The 25,921-nt window shown below is 41.0% G+C and overlaps 1 protein-coding gene across 2 annotated transcripts in view; it reads right to left on the bottom strand.

Annotated features, from left to right (window-relative positions):
* Nucleotides 1-3,192: 3,192 nt before the first annotated feature.
* The window catches only part of morn5 (MORN repeat containing 5), a 31,584-nt gene continuing 8,855 nt past the window's right edge, over nt 3,193-25,921 (bottom strand). For both annotated transcript variants that reach the window (XM_063074185.1, XM_063074184.1), the window contains 4 exons: nt 18,242-18,389; nt 14,688-14,796; nt 13,817-13,948; nt 3,193-4,337 (listed from right to left, as the gene is read on the bottom strand). In XM_063074185.1, the coding sequence (XP_062930255.1) occupies nt 4,228-4,337; nt 13,817-13,948; nt 14,688-14,796; nt 18,242-18,389 (499 nt within the window). In that variant the 3' untranslated portion in view covers nt 3,193-4,227. The remainder of the gene's footprint in view (nt 4,338-13,816; nt 13,949-14,687; nt 14,797-18,241; nt 18,390-25,921) is intronic.

Consider the following 25,921-nt stretch of genomic DNA (forward strand, 5'->3'; position numbering starts at 1 on the left):
CTGCAGTGCTGTTCATGAGCAGGAATCTGAGATCTCGCATAGACCTCCTGAACCAGATCTATGGAGAGAACTGCAAAATAAACAGTTCAGCTAGTTGCCAAGTGAAACAACAAGGAGCTTCAAAATTGGACAGGAAATCCTAGGGCATGGACACCTGGTAGGATAGCTACAAGAACTGGACCACTGATGTACACAGTGTAGATGTACACATGGTGATCAGACATGGAGACGTCATGTGGACCAGATACTAGATGCTCAAACGAAGAACACAACTGAGTCAACTGCATCCATCAAAGCGGACACATTACAGCCACTGGTCTTATCTCTCAGTGATGATGTCACTGACAGCAATGTGACACCAGAAATCAGGAACGTTGTCTTAGACAAGACTGATGCCAAACCTGTTGCCACTCCACAGGTCCAGAGGTGCTATCCTGAAAGAAACAGAGCACCATCCAAAAGCCTGAATCTTTAGAACTGTGAAGTTGGTTAGAGACTGTTATTGTGGAAGCATGTTTATTTGGAATATGGGTTTATGGAAAGGAAAATTGAATGTTTTGTACGTACAGTATATAGTTTTATGTTGCATTAATCTAAAGGGGGAGGAAATGTAATGTATGGGTCTATTTCTTTTAGAGTAATGACCCTCCCCCCTTAGCACTACATATTGATCTGTTGTCTGCACATGCGCATTGTTCACTCTCTCTCTTTCTGATTGCAACGTGAATACACCAGTTAAAGCCACCTCCCAGGTGTGTGCTTTTATCTAATTGATATGTAGTTGTGCACCGACACAACATCAAGAACCTATCAACCTCCATTTCAAACATTACCAATGAATTGGCCTCCACTGCTAACTGTGGCAATGAATTCCTCTCTCTGGCTAATGAAATTCCTCCCTATCTCAGGGCTGCATATGATGACATATATGAACTTTGATCATAAATTTACCTGGAACTTTGAAGTTCTCCCTGGGTTAGCTATCTTGATTCAATGGATGCAGTGCATGGCGTTAAACTCACAGTGCACTGTGTGTGCAGCATTATTTACTCTCCAGTGGCACAAAGCATAAAAAGATTAACATCATTCACTTGTCACAGCCAAATGCAAATCCCATGGCCCATTCACTAGAGCAAAGCATGGGCTTGGGGGGTGTAGTTCTAGTGTTAAATTGGCTGGAAATGGTCAGGTCCTTCAACTCCTATTCAGGTGGACTGGTGAAAGATCCTGGTCAAAAATGTTAATTTTCCCATTCTTTAAAGTGCCAAATTCTCAGATTTTATTTTAAATTTGAGCACTTTTTTCATTCAGCCAAAGGACTTGTTGATTGTCAATTACATACACAAGAGACTCTGCAGATGCTGGAAAGCTTGACTTAAAAAAAAATTATTATGTATTGCAATGTGCTGCTGCAAGACAATAAATTTCACAACATGTACCAGTGATAGTAAAACCTGATTCTGATTAGGGCAGATAGGGTTCATCAGCCATAGTGGCAGCTCATCTGGGAGAAGGAAAACTCTGATCTCAAACTTCCGCTGCCTTGTGCCTATACCCACTTATGGGGAGGGCTTCAAGAGTACATCACAGGGAAAAATCTGGAGCTGGGGTCCCACATTGAGTTTAATGCTGACTGGCGACTCCAGCAATGCCGCTGGTGCCAAACTATATTAGCCTGTGCCATTCCTTTGGATTCATCAGCTGCGTGGAGAGAGGGAGCCTGCTGCATTGGGCAACAGTTTGCTCTCTATATAGTACTGCCCCAACTTGCGTACTGGCTTGCTAATCGCATAGACAGCTAGGAAGCAACCATGACCACCAGAGGGCCTCAATGATACCCATTCTGAACTCAGCAGGTCAGGCAGCACCTACGGAGGGAATAAACAGTAAGTTTCAGACCAAGACCCTTCATTTGCACACAATTATTGTGTGTGTTTAGTGTTAACTAGCCATGTTGACTGGGATGTTGTACAAGTTCTGCATTGACCGATGAATTGTCATAGGAGAGGGTCCACAGGAGGTTCATGAGAATTACCACATGAATGAAAGGGTTAATGTATGAGGAGTGTTTGATGGTTCTGAGCCTGTGGAGAGGATGTTTCCTAAAATGGCGGAGTCTAGGATCAGAGGGCCCAGCCTCAGAATAGAAGAACATTCACTTAGAACAGAGATGAGAAATAATTTCTTTAGCCAGAAGATGGGGAATCTGTGGAACTCATTGCTACAGATGGCTGGGCAGGCTAAGTCACTGAGTATATTGAAAGTGGAGTTGGATAGGTTCTTGATTAGTAAAAGCATCTAAGGTTGTGGGGAGAAGGCAGGGGAATGGGTTTGAGAGGGATAATAAATCAACTAAGGTGGAGTGGTGAAGCAAATTCGATGGGACAAATGCTTCTATGTATAATGAAGGCCAACACACCATCACCTTCTTAACTACCCTATCAACTTGTGCAGCAATTTTAATGGGTGTATGAACACGGATCCCAAAATATTCCTGCCATTTCCTAAATCACTGCTCGTAATGCAATTCAGAGCAGTGTGTGACCAGCTAGTCTGATCACAACACTAGCTGTTCAATTACTGCACCATTCCTAAACTACTGCTCCGCTTACATAACCCATTCTTTGTAAAGCTGATTCTCTTATTATTTGCAATTAAGCATAATAGATATTGTATGGAGTGTTCAGGGAGGGGTAGCACCTCTGGTGACAAGACTTGTGGTGTCAATTCTGAGGCAGCTCACTCACCTTTGGTCCCCACCAGACACTCAGCTCTCACCAGTGGCTTCAAGTAGCCATTTGCATGTGGTAGAGTGCTTTGTCAGGCGGGCTAGGTCCCCACGCGCCTGCCCTAGCATGTGAAGTCAGCTGCAGCGGACGAGGCATTCTGCAACAATTTGTGGTGAGCAAAAGGCATAATGAGGCACAGAGTCACAGTCACCCACTGCGATCACGAAAAAACCCAGTTGTGATGACTGCTCGTACCACTGGATTCGGACTTCCGCGATCGAGAGAGTGGAACTGCCCCAGTGCAACAGCTTTTCCACTTTAAAAACTCTCCCAGATTTCTTTAAAACACTGCACAAATCTGTCATCGTTGGATACAACAGACAACCAATCAATAGCCAAATGATGAATGGGAATGCAATCACACATAGTCGCAAGCCCATTAGGAACATTTCAGTGCTTGTCTTTCACTTTTATTTCCAAAATAAGATGGGCAAGGTATAACCTCCTGCCTTAAAATCAATCTATAGATAAAATCAGTTTATAGATCTCGTTCCAATTCTGTAACAACCTAAAATATAAATGATTTTAGTCAGATGCAAGGTCCTACAATATCCAGGACTAAAGAAGGCTGTATCTTATTTCTTGCACAAGTCATTTTTGTAAGGTTTTGTTGAGATACACAAGGATTGTGTGTCACAAGAAAAAAGTCCTGAAATTCATTTTTTCTTGACTTTTTAAAAAGGTGTTTAAATAACAAATTTGCATTTATCAATATAATACAATTTAGTTGGCAGAATGAGTGTAGAACACAAAAAGCCCAATTAAACATTTAAGCTTACAAATTAATAAATATACTTCTATATTACCAACACTTCTGTAGATTGTTTGTGAATTACTAATCACTGAAGCTCAACAGTATTTCTACTTCCTAGTTGTACCCATAAAGCAGAGTACAAATTCTCAACTAATTCCTCAAAAGCTAACACCATGACAACATTTCAAATCAAATTGGAAATCTATTTCATAAATCACTACAGATTTAAAAGACAACCCATTTGGACGATGTTCACCTTCAAGTAGTAATCCTGTAGTAACAAGGTACCCTAAGCTAACCAAAATGGGTATTAATTATTACTTGAGAAAACGAGGTTTATACTGAAGGATGTATTTAAAGTAGGCAATATAGGGACACCATTAATAAAACTCCTCTATTTACTTATAGGACGGGTGTTAGTCAGCATGTACCAGATCAAAACATTATCAGGGCAGAAAATTGTGAAAAAAAATGGAGTCATAAGGCATATGCCCAAGATAGGAAATAACTCTAACTAATTCTCTAACACTTTCCAAAACAATAAATCATAATTTGTGAATGTATGTTTTGTGAGAAGGATTGAAATTTGACCATTTCAGCGAGGTTCACTATGTAATGTAAAACACAGTCTACACTAAAGGAATGAGGACTAGCTGTCGCAACTACGACGGAACTCAACCGCAGTCACGAGGGGTATCTCGGCAGCTGTTGCTGGTGCAGTTCAGGCCGGTACCCTGTTATCTGGTCCCAGCCCTTCCGACAGGTGCGAACGATCCACTCCTGCTCATCATCATCTGAAAAATACAGGCAGAACATTTTCTTGTAAGTCGTCAAATGGAAATGGAATTTTGCCAGCAAAGTTCAGACTGTTGCCTGCTGCAATTAGATTTAAATTGACTCAATCCTTCAGTGGCAAACATTTGTATTTCTGCATGTGCAATCAGGAAAGGTTCCAATAATACACCCTTTGTTACTTTATGACTTAGAATGGGCATCATGTCAGACCACCACCTCATTGTTACATCAATTACATCTGCTTACTTGCATGTTTTTGTTGCGCACGCCATTCTGCTCAGGGTGGCCATCTACCATATTATAATGGCGGATGATAAACATATTTCAACTTCAGCAGAGCCCGGGTAGGATAATTGCAGGAGATTTTATGGCTAATTGGAATCACTGCAGCTGCAACCTCTTCAGTGGTAACCCATGGAACAAGATGAACTGGCCCATTGTTGTGAACAAGGCTTAAATCCTTCCCTGATTGTTGGTAATTGGTGACGATGGCCTTAACAACCACTTGACTAGCCTTTTCACACTCTACCTGGCTATACGGTCACCACATTAAATCCCAGATGCCCAGACTGAGTCCTGCCAGCTGCATGGGAACTAACTACTTTCCCTTATTCTCTCTCACCCTGTGACACTGGGTCAAACTCAAGAAATACATTTTATCACTTTTTAAAGCGCAATTAATGCTTGTGGCTTCATTTGTACCAGCGATCAGCCAACTATAATTACCATTGAGCTTAACGGCAATTGTTTGTAGATGGTAATTAAAGCTTAAACACAGAGTTTAGATGCTCTACATCTTCTCACCTTTTATATAATTTACTCTTTAGATAGCAGCTACATTTTCCCTTTTTAATATAACCCAACTCTGTAATCAACTGGAAATTGTTATTTGGCTGGAAGTTGATCATTGGCAGAATCTCAATCTTACCATCCTCACTCTGCAAGGAATAGATTATTTGATCGTTTAATACATTGTTCCAACATTAGTAATAGGTCATCATTTCATAGAACCTGTGGTTTTAAATGTTATTACATTCTGATATTTGCTCTTTGTGATGTGTACATTTCTTAAAACAGGGTCTGACAACAAGAAAAACATTTTTTGAAAATAAATAAATAAATTCATTAATTAAAATATACCTAATATACGTACACACACATACATTCCTTAAGGTTGTCATGGTGGGAGTGGGGGGGCAGGGTTGAAGTGGGGATAAGCTCCCATGTTCTCAATGGCGTGTGTCCTAAATAGCCTCTGACAACCAAGTCCAGCTCCTGGCATTCACATGTGGCTTAGCTACTAAGCCTGTCAGAGACGGGGCAATCGGTGCCTGAAAGCCAGTCGCTCCGGGTAGATGGGGCTCATCAGCCGTGGTTGGCAGCTCATCTAGGAGAAGGAAACCTTGATCTCAAACTTCCATTGCCTTTCAGCTATACCCACTCATGGGGAAGGCTTGGGAAGTAAACCCTGTGGAAAAATGCGAAGCTGGAGTCCTTAAGGCAGTCCTACGTTGAGATCCACAGTGCAAGTCCTGTGACACCACTGATGCCAAATTGTAGCAAGCTCTGCAGTGCCTTTGGATTCATCAGCTGCGTGGAGAGGGGAAGTCTGCTGTGTGGACAACACCTTGTTCTTCATATAATATTGTCCTGGCTCTGCAGACAGCTAGGACATAACATCCATGCTCAACCTTGATCAACGGAGGGCCTACACACACACACACACACACGCACTCACATACACACACACTCATACACACACAGACTCACATTCACACACACACACACACACACATTCACACACACTCACATACACACACACACACACATTCACACGCACTCACATACACACACAGACTCACATTCACACACACACACACACACACTCACACATTCACACGCACTCATACACACACAGACTCACATTCACACACACACACACACACACACACACTCACACATACACACACACACACACAGAATATTACTGTACTAAATACCAATACTGGGGTCCAAAGATAAATTTTCATGTCCAGTAATCTTAGTGATATATTGTAATTTTATGTTCCTACTTACTCTAATACTAGTGATAGGAATAACGTACATCCACTGGTATGAAAGTCAAAATAAAACTGCATTAGATGGAATTGTAAAATAAAAAAAGAAAATGACAGAAATACTCAGCAGGTCAGGCAGCATCTGTAGAAAGAAAAACAGAGTTAATGTTTCAGATTAGAGATATAGTTTTGTAGAAAACTGTATCCCTTCTACACAGAGCAAAAGGAATCATTGTTGAAACATTTTATTAGTTCATTACAAATAAATGATTTTTTTTAAAAGAGAGATACAGTTTGGAACAAGCTCTCCAGCTCAATGAACCACAACCACCCAGCAACCCAACTATTAACCCGAGCCTAATCACAGGGCTATTGACAATGACCAAATTAAGTCAAGTCTACTGTCATTTAACTGTACACATTTTTGCAAGCAAAAATATGTGTACTGTACTAGGTATATATCCAAAGAACTTTACTGTTAGTTCGAAGCAGTCAATTTTAATTGACTTTTATCTTGGAGAAAAATGGATATACCTTCGATACATGTATGGGTGAAGGAGATGGCATCTTGTATTGTATTGGAGAGACTGACTTACATAACCAGAGGAAGGGCAGGAGAATTTGAAAATGTGTGGAAACCTTTATTGGAGTTTCTTGGACGTCAAGATGCAGTCATTTTGAAATAGCTGTGTGTGGTTGAGTGCTTCTACCGTTTTTTTTCTGATGTGTTTTTATTTTATTTCTTTGTTAAATATGTGAAGTATGTGAAGTGTTATATTTCTTTTCCTTTGATGAATGTGTAAAACATGGGGACATGTTTCACTATTTAGTTTAATTATTATTATTGTTTATTTGTATATGTGAAATATACGTAAAATTCAATAAAAATATTGTTTAAAAAATTTAACTATATACGTGTAAACCGTCATACAGGACAATGTTTCTCCAAACCAGGACATAAAACACAGTAGTACACATAACACATATGACACACAATAATTTATAAAAGTAAGTATAAAATCTACAGATAAACCACACAAAAATGACAAACTAAGATGCACTTAGTAAGGTACAGAACAGATTAACCAGTGACACTTCGAATACAATGCGGCAGGGAGTTCAGAAGCCTAATGGCCTGAGGGAAAAAACTGTTTGCCGTCCTGACCATTCCTGTTTTTATGTAAGGGAATCTCCTGCTTGATGGTAGAAAGTCAAGGATTATGCTGAGTGGATGGGTGGGATCTTTAATAATAGTAAGAGCCCTGTGTACACAGCGCTCCTGATAAATGTTCCCGACTTCCAGTCCTACTCCCACACCAGATGGAGACGCAGCTTGTCAGGATGCTCTCAATGGTGCTCCTGTAAAACACAGTGAAGATGGGGGGTGGGAACCTTGCTTGGCTCAATCTCCTTAGGAAGGGGAGGCACTGCTGTGCCTTCTTGTACAGTGAGGTGATATTAAGGGACCAGGTAAGATACACTTAACTCTATGGAGGAGTGAGTTAGGTACACCAATGAACCTACTAATCGGTATGATTTTGGACTGTGGGAGGAAACAGGAACACAAGGAGGAAACCCACGCATTGACAGGGAGGAATGTACAAACTCCTTACAGATGACGTCGGAGTGAAACTCCGACACCCTGAGCTGTAATAGTGTCTCACTAACCACTATGCACGTGGTGCCCTCCTCGATTCATAAATCCTCACATTCGTAAATTAAATTGTCCCTCATCTATTCATAAAGGTAGGTAATTAATGATTAAATGATTATACTACCACATAAACAGTTTATTTCAGGCCAGAGAGTGAGATAGCACCCAGATTCTACAGCTTCCATGAAAAGCAAATGCAAAGCTGATATTATAGAATTCAAGATTGTTTAATGTCCTTTCCAGTACACAACTGTAAAGGAGAACAAAATAATTGTCACTATGTATCCAGTACAGCATATAAAAATCATACTGAAAACACAATAAATATAAATACTTAAGACAGCTTTTATACTGTACATAGATTGATTGTATGTCCATAAATTGACGCTAGGCTCAGGAGTGTCTGTACATATGGTGACTGACAGGAAATGATAAAGTAGTGGTGGTTGGGGGTGTAGAGGGGTGGGTTAGTAAGTGGAGGTGTTGATCAGCCTCACTGCTTAGGGAAAGTTACTGTTTTTGAGTCTGGTGGTCCTGTCGTGGATACTAGGTAGCCTTCTCGCTGATAGGGGTGGGACAAGCCATCCCTGAGCAAGGTGTGTGGGGACCCTTCATGATATTACTGGCCCTTTCCCAACACCTTTCTGTTACGTATATGCATTGCTCATGAATTGTTCCTACTGAGGAAGCTAGAATGATTAGTATAGAACTAAAAACACAAATCACCTACCATGTGGAACAAAAATATTTAGAGTTACACTAACATTGGGAGAAAAATATCAAGTGGAAAATTAACAGTCAAGAATTTCCCGTTTATTGGTAGGAAGCTGGAGTATTGGACTATATTTGAAACAGTTGAGCATCAAATCCCTCAGCACCCTTCATCCTCCGACGCACTACCACTGAATGCATATACCACACCCCATATGCACCTACACTGACACAGTCACTGTCCTACTGTGTTTTCATCTGCTTTGTGGTTACTTAGAAAAGTTTTTCTTAGCAAGAGTCACTGTCATTTTATCATTTCCTGGCAGTCACCCGATGTTCAGATACATCAGTTATATACCTATAAACTGTCTATGCATATAAGTCAATCTTATGTATATACAGCCACACTCAGTTATTTGTACATTGTGTTTTATAGGATTGTTTTTATATTTATACCTATTGTGTTTAAAAAAACTATTTATTGTGTTCTTTATGCTTATTGTGTTTTCATTCCCATTTCCCTCTCTCACCTTGTCTCCTTATCTATCCCCATAATCTCCCTCTGGTGCCTCTCCCCCTTTCCCTTTCTTCCATGGCCTTCTGTTCCCCTCCTATCAGATTCCCCCTTCTCCAGCCCTGTTTCTCTTTCACCAAGCACCTTCTCATCTTTTTACTTCACTCTTTCCTTCCCTCCCAGTTTCACCTATCACCTATCTCCCTCGCCTCCCCCTCCTTTTTACTCTCAATTCCTCATTTTTATTTCTCCAGTCCTGAAGAAGGGTCTCGGCCCGAAATATCAACGGTTCTCTTTTCCATAGATACTGCCTGCGGAGTTTCTTCAGCATTTTGTGTGTGATTTTTAATATTGCATCGGATCCAGAATAACAATCATTTTGTTCTCCTTTACACTCGTGCATTAAAGAATGAAAATAAACAATCTTGAATCAAAACTCTTGGCAAGTCAATGTAAGTGATTAGCATTCATGCTGAGTATTAGACAAACATCTTTGACTCTTTGCTACATAATACTATTGTAATCATGAATCATGCCTACTCTGAATTAATGTAAGATAAGTGAGACCTGCTGGTGTGGGTTACCTCACATTGAGCTGCTAGGATGGCATTTTCCCACCTGGTTGTTAGGTGTGAATGATAACACAGGAGAAAACCAACAGGGTATCTGGATGCTGGTGAACGAAAGGGCCAGCGGACTATTTAACCAGCCAATCACAATCAATAATTGAGAAATAAACTCATAGAGAACGATAATGAACCTGGGTGGCTGTAAGGATGTTAAAAACAGACATTGATGGGAAATAAAGAGGGACAAGAGATTGGATGAAAAGTTAAAAGTAATAAGGGCAGTTAGGAATTGCATGCAGGCAAGACACCCCCCCAGTTCTGAACACTCAAAGGAAAGAGAAGTTGCTTGTTAGTCACTCAGTTTGTTAAAGCATTTGGAATATTGGCTTTCTGTTTAATGAACAATAATGTACATATAGAGCAACTTAAAGCTCAGAAAATGCAAGAATGACTCTGGGAATGGAAGGGTTAATGTACGAGAAGTGTTTGATGCCTCTGAGCCTGTACCGGTCGGAGTTTAGAAGATTGAGGGAAGATCTTATTTAAACTGATTAAAATATTGAAAGGCCCAGATGGAATTGATGTGGAGAGGATGTTTCCTATAGTGGGAGAGTCTAGGACCAGAGGGCAGAGTCTCAGAATACAAGGTCATCCCTTTAAAACACAAATAAGGAGGACGGTCAAAGGCTGGTGAATCTGTGAAATCCATTGCCACAGATGGCTGTGGAAGCCAAGTCATTGGGTATATTTAAAGCAGAAGCTGATAGGTTCTTGATTAGTCAGGGCATCAAAGGTAAAGAGAGAAGGCAGGAGAATGGGGAACAGACTCCAAGGGTCAAATGGCACTCCTATATCTTATGGTCATTTGTGGCCATTCATAATTCACAGGGTATCTCTTCCAAGCTAGGAATTACTGGCTGATTAGCATAGTAGTATCCTTGACATCACTTCTCAAATCGACAAACTCGGATGTTGTGAAGAGTGAGCATTGTGAACCCATGGCAACACCACAGTCTCCACCAATATCCCACGAAGTTGCGCAGTAACTTAAATGCTCCCGTGCACATAGCCTTTGTTACCGTGCAGCTGATATTTTCTTTTATATAATGTTAATATATAATTTTCAGGCCATGTAAAAATTTCCTGCTCAAAGCAACGGTTGGTCCGTGCACTGTAAAACTGGCCCCGCCCCTCCTAGCCAAGCACGATCCAGACTTGGGAAACTCCCACCAGTCCTCATCATCCAGTTCCTGTAACTGGGTGCAAATTGATTAGGAGAAATGCAAGAAGATATTTTTTGACCACTTTTTTCAAAGGTAGCTAGGGATGGTCAATAGATGTCAGCTGGCCAGTGATGCCTGTGTCTGACGTAGGTATAAAATAGAATGATGTGCACACTTTAGGGCAACCAATACACCTTCTTGTTTTAATCCTGAATACAGCATGGAAAGATACTTTATAATCTCACTTGCATTTAAAGTCCCAATAACATTGCTGCCTGGGGTGGTGGTAGAGGCAAATACCTTATAAACATTTAAGGAACTCTTAGATAAGGCACATACTGCAGATGAAAGAAAAATGGAAGGCTGTGTAGGAGAGAAGGATTAGGTTGATCTTAGATTAGGTTAAATGGCTGGCAAAACATCATGGGCCAAAGGGCCTGTATTCAAAGAAGGCATGACAGTGGGTATATTTTATTAGGAGTTTGCAATTTCACAGTTCACCAAAGACTAGCAAATTCCTACAGATCTAATTGGCTGCATCACTGTGTGGTATTGGGTGGGCTCTTCACAGGATTGGAAAAAACTGCAGAGAGTTGCAAATTTAGTCAACTTCACCATAGGCACTAGCTTCCCCAGCATTGAGGACACCTCAAAAAGGTAGCATCCATCATTAAGAACCACTACCACCCAGAACATGCCCTCTTCTCATTGCTACCATCAGGGAAGAGGTACAGGAGCCTGAAGACACACCTTCAATATTTTAGGAACAGTTTCTTTCTCTCTGACATCATATTTCTGAATGGACAATGTACCCCAAGCACACTACTATTTTAAAATCTTTTTTTGCTGTCTTTTTGCACTACTTATTTAATGTTTTTCATATACTGTATATATTTCTTATTGTAATTTATTATTTTTTATTTTGTATTGCACTTTTGTATTACTGTTGCCGTAAAGCAACAAATTTCACAACATAAGGCTAGTGATATTAAACCTGATTCTTTACTGCTCTATGTCTATATTTTATGTTCTACCTATTAAATAAAGAGAAACTAAAGTTCCATATTGAGGTAGATATGCAGCCCATCAGAAAAGTTGTCTCTTTCCCTGCGAGGAGCAAATTAAATACTGTGGTGTCAAAGAGCAGTGGTTGTACACCCTGTTTATCAGTGAAAAAACACCAGTCTCTGCAGAGTACAGTTAGGCGGTCAGGTTAAATGTCGAGGAACCTGTGCATCCTTTAAAGCCACTCCCAGACCAATGAGAGAGACAGCAGCACTCTATGCAAACCTGTTTGGTCTTTGGAGTTGAGCTAAGAGCTTCCTGAACGTTTCCTACCATCTGCTTCTGTGAGCTGCAAGCTGTGGCCAGAAGCCTCAGTGTTTCCTGTCGCTTGCTGCAACGTCTGCACAGAAGGAGCTTGAGGTCTGTCTCTTTCATCCCACCCTTTTTCCTCGGTTCCTCCTGCCCACAGCTGTTCTCTTACTCTTCCTCTATAGAGCTGGCCTTCTGGCCCATACTATCTCTCTCAGGGGAATCCAGTTCCTCTGCACGTTGGACACCAGCCGCCTCTCAATTGTGTTTTTATTTTCCTTGAAGGAAGGTTGTGGCAATATATCTTTTTGAAAACGCCCTGGCTATGGGTTTGACTGAACAAGCTGAAGGCAGTTTGATGTGCAAAATTAATCAATCTTGCCAGGCAAAAACAGAATTAGGTAGGAATCTATTGAAGAGAAAGACACACATCAGCGAGAAAAACTTGCATCTTATAACAGTCCAATATTTTATTTTATTTAGAGATACACTGTGGAACTGGCCCTCCCGACCCAACGAGCCGCACTGCACATTAACCCACTTATTTAACCCTATCCTAATCACAAGGCAATTTACAATTACAAATTAGCCTACTAACCAGTCCACCTTTGGACTGTGAGAGGAAACCGCAGCACCGGGAGGAGACCCACACAGTCAATGGGGAGGATGTACAAACCCTTTACAGATGGCGCCGGAATTGAACGACAAATCTAAACGCCTCAGGCTGTATGAGTGCTGTGCTAACCACTATGCTACCATACCACATAGTTTTGTGGTTTAAATATTGATCTTTATTTAAACCACAAACTAGTAAACTATGATTACTGTTTATTTTGTAAAAGAGTGGCACAGTAGCATTGAGGTTAGCGCAATGCTGTAAGATTGGTATACAATTCCCAGTACGGTCTGTAAGGAGTTCGTATGTTCTCCCATGACTGCGTGGGTCTCCTCCAGGTGCTCCGGTTTCCTTTCACAATCCGAAGACATACGGTTAGCGTTAGTGAGTCGTGGGAATGCTACAGTATGTTGGTACGGGAAGCATGGCGTTACTTGTGGGCTGCACAGCACAATCCTCACCGATTTGATGTGACGCAAACGACACATTTCACTGCATGGTTCGATGTACATGTGACAAATAAAGCCAATATTTCATCTTTAAGTTCTGCAGTATGCTTCATTGGACTTAAAAAGTTGCTTTCATTCAGTAACATAATTTGGTCTCGTTCAATATTCTTTCCATGTAGTGATCTAAGGATTGCAATGAATCATGAAAAACTTGCTCATATTGAAAAAATGTGAGATGGAATAAGTGTTTACACAAGAGACAAGAAGCCAGAAGCCAAAATTTAATTGAAAGATAATTGTTGAGTTCCAGAGTACTGATAACGATAGAAAACAATAAGCACAACTAGCTGGATGTGTTTCTGAGAACCTACCTGCATTACGAAGAAATTCACCATTGTAATCAGTGATAACTCTTGTTTTTGGGTTGTAGAAGCCATCACCGCAGTCGTAACAACCGGCTGGAATTGTTCTTGGAGGATCTCGGTTTGTGAGCTGGGATCGACCTGGCCCAAGTGCAGAAACATCAGCATATTACCACAGCTTCCATCGATTGCATCTTTCTGGTATGCAGTATTACAGAAGGGCAGTAGCAAATTTAGCTTTAATGCAGACGTCTAATTCTGAGATCAAAGGTTAACTGGTTTATGTGTTTATCTCTCAGCCTAAATAAATCCTTCATAGAGCAGCTATTTGTTATTAGGATGGGAAACAGCTTCTCCCCCAGACCGTGAGCCTATTGAATTCCCTGCCACGACTGAGATCTCATCACATATGAAGCACCAGTAGCAGTAAACTATTTACTTTTTATCCCATAAAACATATATCACACACAGCACATAAACCAAAATGTTAGCAAGTGCACCTTATGTTAAATGTAAATCTTCTAGAATATAATTTATTAATTATTATTTCTTAATTCATTTGTGGTAATATTACTTTATGTGTTGAATGTGAGTTATATGCTCTGTGTAGTGCACTTTAGTCTAGAGGAACATTGTCTTGTTTGATAGTATACATGTGTTCAGCTGAACAACAATAAACTCAAACTTGAACCTTATAATTTTCTTTTTGGTTTAATAAATGCACAGAACATTTATTTTGGCAATGATGTGATAGAGCATGTAAAATCAAGCATATAATAAAGAGTATCATAATTTTTGCTACAAGTTTATACTTGTAGCACACATTATTTGCTGTATACAATGTAAATTGTTGTACTTTTGATGCTTTCAAGTAAAATACCTGCTGGTTTCAATCCGTTACATATTTCAGTATAAAAACGTCTGTCATAACCATCACAGTAGTTCCAGTCTTCCTCGTACTCTAAGCCGTCTGCAAATATATAGCTACCCTGAAAAAAAAGCATAAATAATTACCAAGTGCCAGAGACAGTGTAGAAGAACTGTTGCGTGTTTAATATTGAAGATTATTGCATCATTGTGTGGTATGGAAGCTGCAAGGCATTGGACTACAAGACCCTATAGAGGACACGAAAAACAGCTGAGAGGATCACCGGGGTTACCCTCTCCCGTATTTGTGACATTTACCAGGAGTGTTGTAGACGAAGGGTCTGAAGCATTGTTGAGGATCCCTACCACCCCTCCCACAAACTCTTTGACCCACTACTGTCAGGAAGGAGGTACAGCAGCATCAGGACTAGGACTGCCAAACCGGGTAACAGCTTCTTCCCTCAGGTTTCTGAATACCCTGCCCCCACCGAGGTCTTGTCACCAGGACAGCAAACTGTTTACTGTGCTGTTTATCCATGCTGTACACTACGTGCATTCTGATTTATATTTTATAAACTTACATGTGGTAATATTATGGTTTATGTGCTGTGTGCGAAACATGTTTTGTGGGTGCACCATTGTCCAGAGGAACGTTGTTTCGTTTGGTTGTACATACGTACAGTCAGATGACAATAAACTTGAACTCAGAAGACATCCTGACAGACAGTGAGTAAAGTCACAGATGACTCAAATAAAACATTTTAAAGACTAGCAAATACCAAACTACTTGTTAAGTGAATTAAATGGCTGGCACTCCCAATGATACAAAAGTAGGTGCGGGGACAGATAGCGTTAAGGAAGCAAGGAGACTGCAGAAGGACATGGACAGATTGGGAGATTGGGCAAAGAAGTGGCAGATGGAATATAATGTTGGGAAGTGTATGGTCATGCACTTTGGTAGAAGGAATAAAGGTATAGACTGTTTTCTAAACACGGAGGAAATTCAGAAATCAGAGATAGAAAGATAGAAACATAGAAAACTACAGCACAATACAGGCCCTTCGGCCCACAAAACTGTGCTGAACATATCCTTACCTTAGAAATTACTAGGGTTACCCACAGCCCCCTATTTTTAAGAGCTCCCAGTACCTGTCCAGGAGTCTTTTAAAAGGCCCTATCGTTTCCGCCTCCACCACCATCACTGGCAGCCTATTCCACACACTCACCACTCTCTGCGTAAAAAACTTACCCCTGACATCTCCTCTGTACCTGCTTCTAAGCACCGTAAAACTATGCCCTCTCATGCTAGCCATTTCAGCCCTGGGAAAAAGCCTCTGCCTAGCCACACGATCAATGCCTCTCATCATCTTATACACCTGTATCAGGTCACCTCTCATCCTACGTCACTCCAAGGAGAAAAGGCCAAGTTCACTATACCTATTCTCATAAGGCATGCTCCCCAATCCAGGCAACATCCTTGTAAATCTCCTCTGCCCCCTTTCTATGGTTTCCACATCCTTCCTATAGTGAGGCGACCAGAACTGACCACAGTACTCCAAGTGGGGTCTGACCAGGGTCCTATTACCTGCAACATTACCTCTCAGCTCCTAAACTCAATCCCACGATTAATGAAGGCCAATGCACTGTATGCTTTCTTAACCACACAGTCAACCTGTGCGGCAGCTTTGAGTCTCCTATGGACTCGAACCCCAAGATCCTTCTGACCCTCCACACTGCCAAGAGTCTTACCATTAATATTATATTCTGCCATCATATTTGACCTACCAAAATGAACCACCTCACACTTATCTGGGTTGAACTCCATCTGCCACTTATCAGCCCAGTTTTGCATCCTATCAATGTCCCACTGTAACCTCTGACAGCCCTCCACACTGTCCACAACACCTCCAACCTTTGTGTCATCAGCAAATTTACTAACCCATCCCCCCACTTCTTCATCCAGGTCATTTATAAAAATCACGAAGAGTAGGGGTCTGAGAACAGATCCCTGAAGCACACCACTAGTGACCGACCTCCATGCAGAATATGACCCATTTACAACCACTCTTTGCCTTCTGTGGGCTAACCAATTCTGGATCCACTAAGCTATGTCACCTTGGATCCCATGCTTCCTTACTTCCTCAATAAGCCTTGTATGGGGTACCTTGTCAAATGCCTTGCTGAAATCCATATACACTACATCTACTGCTCTACCTTCATCAATGTGTTTAGTCACATCCTCAGAAAATTCAATCAGGCTCGTAAGGCACGACCTGCCTTTGACAAAGCCATGCTGACTATTCCTAATCATGTTATGCCTCTCCAAATGTTCATAAATCCTGCCTCTCAGGATCTTCTCCATCAACTTACCAAACACTGAAGTAAGACTCACTGGTCTATAATTTCCTGGGCTATCTCTGCTCCCTTTCTTGAATAATGGAACAACATCCACAACCCTCCAGTCCTCTGGAACCTCTCCTGTCCCCATTGATGATGCAAAGATCATTGCCAAAGGCTCAGCAATCTCCTCCCTCGCCTCCAATAGTGGCCCGGGGTACATCTCGTCCAGTGACGGTGACTTATCCAACTTGATGCTTTCCAAAAGCTCCAGCACATCCTCTTTCTTAATATCTGCATGCTCAAGCTTTTCAGTCCGCTGTAAGTCATCCCTACAATCTCCAAGATCATTTTCCATAGTGAATACTGAAGCAAAATACGCACTAAGTACCTCTGCTATCACCTCTGGTTCCATACACACACACACACAGTTGATTGGTCCTATCCTCTCACATCTTATCCTCTTGATTTTCACACATGCAAAGGGACTTGGGAGTCCTCGTACAGAATTCCGTAAAGGTTAACTTGCAGGTTGAGTCAGTGGTAAGGAAAGCAAAATACAATGTTAGCATTCATTTCAAGAAGACTAGAATATAAGAGCAAAGATGTGATGCTGAGGCTTCAAGGCATTGGTCAGACTGCAGTCGGAGTATTGTGAGCACTTTCAGGTCCCTTACCTAAGAAAAGATGTACTGGCATTGGAGAGGCTCCAGAGGAGGTTCATAAGAATGATTCTGGGAATGAAAGAATTAATGTATGAGGACCTTTTGATGGCTCTGTGCCTGTACTCGTTGGAGTTTAGAAGAATGATGGGTATCTCATTAAAATCTATCAAATATGGAAAGGTTTAGACAGAGCGGATGTGGAGAGGATGTTTCTATAGTGGGTAAGTCTTGGACCAGAGGGGACTGCCTCAGAATAGAGGGACGTCCATTTAAAACAGAGATGAGAAGGAATTTTCTTAGTCAGAGAATGGTGAATCTGTGGAATTCACTGCCACTGTGGAGTCCAAGTCATTGAATATATTTAAAAGTTTTTGGTTACTCAAGGCATAAAAGGTTATGGGGAGAAAGTATGAGAATGGGGTTGAGAGGGATAATAAATCTGCCATAAGGGAATGGAGGAACAGAATGGCCTAATTGTGAATGGAGGAACAGAATGGCCTAATTGTGCTCCTATGTCTTATGGTCTTATAATACTCTTTTCCATAAAATAATTTTCAAATCCAACCTTTATTACAGCTCCAGAGTCCCAGGTGGCAACATATTTGCTTCCATTGGGAAAATATAAGGTTCCATGACCGTGAAACATGCCATCTCTCATTTCTCCCTCATATCTGGTTTCAGTTGGGAGGGTATACTCCCCATATCCTTCCATCCTGAGGGAAAATAGAACAGCATCAATCTTCCAGGAGTTCACACTGGCATAGTACGTAGTTATAATAGTGTTTTCTGGCAGATACCCTTTTTGCAAATCTCGGCAGTTTTCGCTATTTTCCTTAATTTTTGTAAGCTGGATTTCTGAATAAACACCCTTGCACAGTAGGTCTTTTCTTTGGTCATAACCCAAGTATTACAATGCATATTATAACCCACGAGTCATTCTGGCTGTGGGAGAGCTTCATGGGCATTCGGTGTCATCTAGCAGCCCAATCAGCTCAGGAGCACTGCACAGCGAGGAGGGTACTTGCAGGTCAACGGCACTCATTTAAAAGGTGAGCTTCATGGGCATTCGGTGTCATTCTGGTGGCCCAATCATTGGCAGGAGCACACACAGCGAGGAGGATTCTTGAAGTTGGTGGTGCTCCTTTAAAAGTAGCGTTTTGTGGGCATTTGGTGTCATTCCAATCAGCAGCAGGAGCAGTGCAGAATGGAGTAAATAAAAGCACAGAAGGGACAAGCAGAGCGGCCATTGTTGGGAGTGGGAGTGTCAGGCTTTGGTTCAAAGGAGGCTTCGGCTCAAAAGAGGTATTCCGCAGGGGTCAGTGTAGGGACCGCTTCTTTATATGCTCTATATCAATGATTTAGATGATAGAATAGATGGCCTTGTTGCCAGGTTTGCAGATGATATGAAGATTGGTGGAGGGGCAGTAGTGTTGAGGAAACAGGAAGGCTGCAGAAGGACTTAGACAGATTAGGACAATAAGCAAGAAAATGGCAAATTAAATACAATGTTGGAAAATGCATGGTCATACACTTTGGTAGAAGAAATAAATGTGCAGACTATTTTCTAAATGGGTAGAAACTCCAAAAATCTGAGATGCAAGGGGACTTGGGAGCCATTGTGCAGAACATCCTAAAGATTAACTTGCAGGCAGAGCTGGTGGTGAGGAAGGCAAATGCAATGTTAGCATTAATTTCAAAAGGTCTAGAATACAAGAGCAGGGATGTGGTGCTGAGGCTTTATAAAGCACTGCTGAGGCCTCACCTTGGGTATTGAGTGCAGTTTGGGGCTCCTTATATAAGAAAAGATGTGCTGACATTGGAGAGGGTTCAGAGGAGGTTCACAAGGATGATTCCAGGAATTAAAGGGTTATCATATGAGGAACATTTGATGGCTCTGGGCCTGTAATTGCTGGAATTTAGAAGAATGACAAAGGATCTTATTGAAACCTTTCGAATGCTGAAAGGCCTAGACAGAGTAGATGTGGAAAGGGTGTTTTCCATGGTGGGGGAGTCTAGGACAAGCAAGCACAGCCTCAGGATAGAGGGGCAGACATTTAAAATAGAGATGTGGAGAAATTTCTTTAGCCAGTGGTGAATTTGTTACCACACGCAGCCATGGAGGCCAGGTCGTTGGGTGTATTTAAGGCTGAGCTTGATTGGCCATGGCATCAAAGGTTACGGGGAGAAGGCCGGGGAGTGGGGCAGAGGAAAGAGAAAAAAAGGATCAGCCGTGATTGGATGGTTGAGTAGATTCGATGAGCCAAATGGCCTAATTCTGTTCCTATGTCTTATTGTCTTATAATACCCGCTATTTTTCTTTCATCCATGTGCCCATCTAAGAGTTTTTCAAAAGTCCCTCTTGTATCTGCCTCTACCACCACCTCTGAAAGCACGTTCCATGTACCCACCACTTTCAGTGTGAAAAACTTAACTCTGACATCCCCCCTATACTTTCCTCAAAACACCTTAAAATTATGCTCCCTCGTATTAGCCTTTCTGCACTGGGCAAAAGTCTCTATTAACTTTATCAATGCCTCTTATCATCTTTTGCACCTCCTTCAAGTCACTTCTCATCTCCTTCACCCCAAAGAGAAAAGCCCTAGCTTTCTCAACCTATCCTCATAAGACATGCTCCCTAATCTAGAAAGCATCCTGATAAATATCTTCTGCACCCTTTCTAAATCTTCCACAGTGTAACTATAATGAGGCTATCAGAACAAAACACAATATTCCAAGTGTGGTCTATCCAGAGTTTTATAGATCTGCAATATTACCTTGTGGCTCTTGAACTTGCTATCCCAACAGGTGAAGGCCAACACAGTAAGTGCTGTCTTAATCCTTGATTTCCTAACAGGTTAATTTTAGGCAGAAGAGGATTGGAAACAAAAGAGGCTACATAAGTAATGCTTTGTTAATTCTTCTCTGTCGAGCCAGGAAAAGTAGGAATGTTCTTCATAGTTGTACAATTAACCCGAAGGCCACCATTCCCCATCTTCCTTACCATGAGGATCAGCACCACTCCAGGAAGCTAGCCCACTGCAATCTAATGCTGGAAAGTTACAAAAAACTGTATGAATCTCCTCACTAGCAGTCAGGTGCATGTGGAGTGGTTGCTGCTGGAGATTATTGAGGCTTCCAAATTAAAGTTACCATACAAAAGCAAAATAATCCTTGCAATAAATCCCACTGCTAGCTGAATTCCCTTTTTCCTCTCTCCAACATATTCTCTCCTTTAATCTTATGCTGAATTAATGGATTGGGAACTTTACAGTCACAATGTCATGGAAACAGGCCACGACTCACCTGGTTCCCTGATGACTCATGGGCACACATCCATATTTTAATCCCCTCTTCCACCACTTGGCCCATAGCCTTCTATGCCTGGGTGCTTAAAGGGCTCTTTAGACACTTCTTAAATGTTATCACTGACTCTCCTTGCACCACTCTCTCAGGCGGTATATTTATTCCACATACTTACACCCTCTGGGTGAAAAAGGACCCTCCAATACTTCAAGTTCAGGTTTATTGTCATCTTACTGTACATATTTACAACCAAGTGAAACAATGCTCCTTCAGACCATGGAGCACCCCCAAAACATATATCACACTAATCTAGTGAAGGGTACTTCTCTAGATGCTATGGTACCATTTATGAAGATGCTCTTGCTCTGTTTAAGTTCAATGAACAAAAAGAAATGGCCAATGGATGGAATTTGTTATAAGGGAATGTTAGTTGTACAGCATTACATGGGAATTTTGGACTGTATTTTATAAAATACTTCATTATACATTCTGGTCTGAACTGACGTTGAAGATGTGAATGACCCTCAGTCACTTAGGTCCCTGAGGTGAAATTCTATTGTTAACAACATTCTCCGGTGGATGACTAAAAATAAAAATGAACTCTATGCTTGATGTCAATTATACTCAATACACAGATACTGCTTGTTACTATGGTACTTGGTGTGGATCACAGAGAGAAAAAGTTATCCTTAACATCCTGTAAAAAAACATTGCTGGCATGAGAGCTATCAATAGACTCTGTGATCCTGCTGTGCTGTTATTAAAGTTTGACAGTATTGAGTATTGTTTTTGTTATTAATACTTATTTTGAATACATCTGCACAAATAACAATTTATCATGTGTCCTACTTTCTTCATTTAGCCACCGTGACTGACTGAGAAAAGGCAGATAAGGTTTGGAAAAACCACATTACTGTTAATTTCCATTAATACTCATCAGCACTAATTTTCTGATCTCCAAACATTTCATATGCATAAAAAAAATCAAATGAATGGAAAACCAATATAAAGCAAAGATGATACCAATAATTCAAAAATAAGTTGTACTAAATGATCTAAGCTACAAGCACCCAACATTACTTATAGTGAAATGTAACATAAGCATTTGCATCCACACATAACTTTGGTAATGTGGTACTGAAAAATGCAATAATTTCATTGTTTGAGATGACTTACTCCTTTGCAAACTGTCAGCACAGAATAAAATTACCTGATTCACCCATATAGCAGACTATGTGAAATCCCTGTTCTTACCTTGAAGACATGACTAAGCCCTTCATTCCACTCCAATCTCAACTACCATCATGGAACCTCCTTATGATCAAGAATTAACTAAATAGCTCTGGAGTCACATTTCTTCATGTATTATACGTTATACATTTTACATACTATAGATTAAAATAATAATGATCAAAGCTAGTTGCACTGACATAGACAGCTCCCTCTCCTTCTTAATCCCAATTCTTTAATCTATTCAGTGTCTCCCTTGCAGCATCTAACTCAAGATTATGACTGACATTTCTGGGTGTACGTTATTGTTGATCTGCTCTTCAATAGGATTAGTTGGGGATAATGCAGAGCTGGTTTTTATACAGATCTTGGTCATCCTGTAGAGGGAGCAGTGTTTTCTTCATTGGTTGACAAGAACCTTCTGCACACTAACGTGAAAAGTACAAGGGTGGGCTGAGGAAAGACAATGGGTGTTTGGTTTCCACCAAGTATAATATCAATAAATAGAAACGGATACAGAAAGACCTCCAATATATCTATGATTACTATCAGAAATATTAAAAGGATCAAACATTCATCCAGGTGTCCATATTAGTTAGATTGCTTCTACTCAGTTCTCGTATGTTAGGTTTCACTCATCACTGTATAAAGCATACATCAGTAGGCTTAAACACTGTCATTCCAGGAAAGGAGATGTAATGATCTAATCATCTTCAAAATTATGGAGTTCATCAAAATTATTTGCACTTATTTTATAGAAAAATGTAAGTGAAGTCAAAGGGTATTTAGATCTGCTAATGCCCTTTATCTTGTACAGCAAGGAAAAGTTGGTGTAAACAAAATGTATCATCAATAGATGTCTCTGACGTAACTGAGAAAGGATATTTTAGGGGTGCAAAGAAGGGTGATCAGGAATGGGAAGTCGGGAGACACACAGCAATGGAAAGGGTGAGCAGCATTCTGACTGGTTGCATCCCCACCAGCTGTGGAGGCTTCAATACACGGGATTGAAAAGAACAACAGAGGGCTGTAGACTCAGCCTGCTCCATCATGGGCACCAGCCTCTCCACCATCGAGGACAGCTTCAACATCCATCATCCAGAACATACCCTCTTCTCATTGCTACCATCATGGAGGAGGTACAGGAGCCTGAAGACACACATTCAATGTTTCAGGAACAGCTTCTTCCCCTCCGCCATTAGGTTTTGTCAGAATAATGCTACCTCAGTATTATGCTCTCTTTTGCACTATTTATTTTTTATATTTTTTATTGTAACTCATTGTAATTTTTATGTATTGCACTCTACTGCTGCCACAAAACAACAAATTTCGGGACATATGTCAGAGGTAATAACCTGATTCTGATTTTTCTCATTCAGCAAAAAATAAAAAACACATCCCTTTATCTCAAAAAGGCAAAAAGGAAACTCCCAGACAGAAATCCAGTTTCAAATTGTCACATCTGTATCACTTTATGAATCCCTAATCTTGGTGGAGTGGGGGTCGGGGGGGGGATGGTAGGTGTTAGTCTGCAGCAAAGAAGGAGGTACTCCCTGGTTTTCAGTAAAACGGGAAATTCAGGCTTCTGCTAGCAGCAGTAGGATATTGCACCAATAAAGTCTAAGGTCATCAGATGATCAGAGAGCTGAACAATGCCTCTCTGTACAAGATATGTTATAAAGAAAATGAAAAGCAAAATTTGTATTACCTTTCTTTTAAGTGTCAAGAGCAGTATGTAGGAATACGATAAATACCCTGGAATCAAGTGGCTTTATGAATTACTTGTTTGGTTTAAGATAGCTTCTGAATGTCTTAAAATGCTACAGGCTCACTCTCAGAATCAGAACCAGGTTTAATAACACCAGCACATGTTGTGAAATTTATTGTTAGGCAGCAGCAATACATAATAATAAAAACTGTAAATTACAATAAGTATATATATTTTTTAAAAGTTAATTAAATAAGTAGTGCAAAAAGACAAAAAAAGTAGTGTTCATGGGATCAATGTCCATTCAGAAATCAGATGGGGAAGGGAAGAAGCTGTTCCTGAATTGTTGACTGTGTGCCTTCAGGCTCCTGTACCTCCTCCCTGATAGTAGCAATGAGAAGGGGGCATGTCCTAGGTGGTCCTCTCAGCTTTCTGTTATTATTTATATAATCCAGATGATTTTTTGTTTGGTGAACCAAGTTTGAGTACTTCATTGTCGTGAAAACACTTGTTTAGGCAACATCAAGTCTCTGATTCAAATTGATTGTGGACTTCAGGAAGGGGAAGTTGAGGGAACACCAGTCCTCATTGAGGGATCAGCAGCGGAAAGAGTGAGCAGTTTCAAGTTCCTGGTTACCGTTATCTCTGAGGATCTATCTGGGTCTAACATATTGATGCAATTACAAAGACGGCATGAAAGTACTATATTTGATTAGGAATTTGAGAATTGGTATGTCACCAAAAACTCTTGCAAATTTCCACAGATGTACCGTGGAGAGCATTCTGACAGGTTACGTCACTATCTGGTATGGAGGGGCTGGAAAAAGCTGCAGAAAGTTGAAAACTCAGCCAGCTCCATCATGGCACCAGCCTCCCCAGCATCCAAGACACCTTCAAAAGGCAGTGCCCAAAAAAAGCAGCATCCATCATTAAGGACCCCCACCACCCAGAGCATGTCCTGTTCTCATTACAGGTACTACCATCAACATGGTGGTATAGCAGCTGAAGGAGCACGCACGTGCACGCACACACACGCACACACGCGTGCGGGCACACACACACTTGCACACACACGCATGCACACACATGCACACACACACGCACGCACACACACATACACACACACACAAGCACACACACGCACGCACGCAAACACACACGCACATGCGCACGTTTTTCAGGAACAGCTTCTTCTACTCCACCATCAGATTTCTGAATGGACAATGAACCCATGAACGCTACCTTGGTATTTATTTCCTCTCTTTTTGCGCTACTTATTTAAATAATTTTCTTTCTTTATATATACTTATTGAATATAAGAACATAAGAAATAGGAACAGGAGTAGGCCATCCGGCCCATGGAGCCTGCCCCGCCATTCAATAAGATCATGGCTGATCTGTTCATAAACTCAGCTCCATCTACCTGCCTTTTCCCTATAACCCTTAATTCCCTTACAATATAAAAACCTATCTAACTGTTTCTTAAATATATTTAGTGAGGAAGCCTCAACTGCTTCCCTGGGCAGAGAATTCCACAGATTCACCACTCTCTGGGAAAAACAGTTTCTCCTCATCTCCGTCCTAAATCTTCTCTTCTGAATCTTGAGGCAATGTCCCCTAGTTCTAGTCTCACCTGCCAATGGAAACAACTTTCCTACTTCTATCTTATCTGTCCCTTTCAAAATTTTGTATGTTTCTTTAAGATCCCCTCTCATTCTTCTGAACTCCAGAGAGTATAATCGCAGGCGAGTCAATCTCTGCTGATAGGTTAACCCCTTCATCCCCGGAATCAAACTGGTGAGCCTCCTCTGCACTGCCTCCAAAACTAGTATATCCTTCCTCAAGTATAGAGACCAGAACTGCACACAGTACTCCAGGTGCGGCCTCACCAGTACCCTGTATAGTTGCAGCATGACCTCCCTGCTCTTGAATTCAATTCCTCTAGCAATGAAGGCCATCATTCCATTTGCCTTCTTAATAATCTGTTGTATCTGCAAGCCAACT

The sequence above is a fragment of the Mobula hypostoma genome, chromosome 21, assembly GCF_963921235.1.
Source record: "Mobula hypostoma chromosome 21, sMobHyp1.1, whole genome shotgun sequence".
Lineage (NCBI taxonomy): Eukaryota > Metazoa > Chordata > Chondrichthyes > Myliobatiformes > Myliobatidae > Mobula > Mobula hypostoma.